The following is a 925-nucleotide window of genomic DNA, read 5'->3' on the forward strand; positions in this document are numbered from 1 at the left end:
AATTTCAGCCATCCATATTACCATCTCTTCCTACCTCTTTCCACGAATCACCAAAACTAACACCACCACGACCCCGTATGCTTGTTCCAGCATCCAATAAACCCCAACCGGACCGTAGTAGTGATCAGATCCCTGGTACCTGGTGGCGTGGCTCACGTGGACGGCAGACTGAGACCTGGTGATCGTCTTCTTTTCGTGAATGACATCGCCCTGGAGAACGCGACGTTGGACCAAGCGGTGCAGGCGTTGAAAGGCGCCCCAAAAGGCACCGTACGCATCGGTGTCGTGAAGCCATTGCCAATTCCAGACAGTATTGCCCAGGTGAGCGATCAGGAGGATCGGATCGAGCCGTGCGCGGATAGGGATAACGAGACTGATACGTGCTCGATCATGGACAGCCATAAACAGAGGCGAGAATATTTCAGGGAGCGTAAAGTGAACGTGATCGAACCGCCCCATCACATGGATTTGATCGAGGGATTGAAGCATCAGCACAATCTTGTCAAATCCGAGAGTTTCTAAGCCAAGTGTTCAAATGACACTTTGTCGCCCGTCTTTCTGTCTGTCTGCTTGCTCAAATTGTTGTCCTTCAGAGATTATTCAGCCTCTGTTTTGACCACGTGTTCAATGACGCTCCGCGATTCGCGTGTCTTCGAGACGATCGACCTTCCCGACGAAACTCGTTCGCACATTATAATTTGTTCCGTTTTTCTTTTCCGACCTGTTTGTCTTTTTTTTTTTTTTTTTTTTTTTTTTTTCAACGCTCCGCGATTCGCGTGTCTTCGAGACGATCGACCTTCCCGACGAAACTCGTTCGCACAGTATAATTTGTTCCGTTTTTCTTTTCCGACCTGTTTGTCTTTTTTTTTTTTTGTTTCTTTCTTTTTCTCGTCGTGTCGTCTTGCTGTTTGGTCTTCTCTTGGAC

General features: G+C 47.9%; 1 protein-coding gene across 1 annotated transcript in view; it reads left to right on the forward strand.

Annotated features, from left to right (window-relative positions):
• LOC108573036 (patj homolog) overlaps positions 1-522 on the forward strand; it is a 102,049-nt gene extending 101,527 nt beyond the window's left edge. The window contains exon 12 of the mRNA XM_017935392.1: positions 91-522. Coding sequence (XP_017790881.1) covers positions 91-522 — 432 coding nt within the window. The remainder of the gene's footprint in view (positions 1-90) is intronic.
• The last annotated feature ends 403 nt before the right edge of the window (positions 523-925 follow it).

The sequence above is a fragment of the Habropoda laboriosa genome, unplaced genomic scaffold (assembly GCF_001263275.1).
Source record: "Habropoda laboriosa isolate 0110345459 unplaced genomic scaffold, ASM126327v1 scaffold89, whole genome shotgun sequence".
In the NCBI taxonomy this organism is placed as follows: domain Eukaryota; kingdom Metazoa; phylum Arthropoda; class Insecta; order Hymenoptera; family Apidae; genus Habropoda; species Habropoda laboriosa.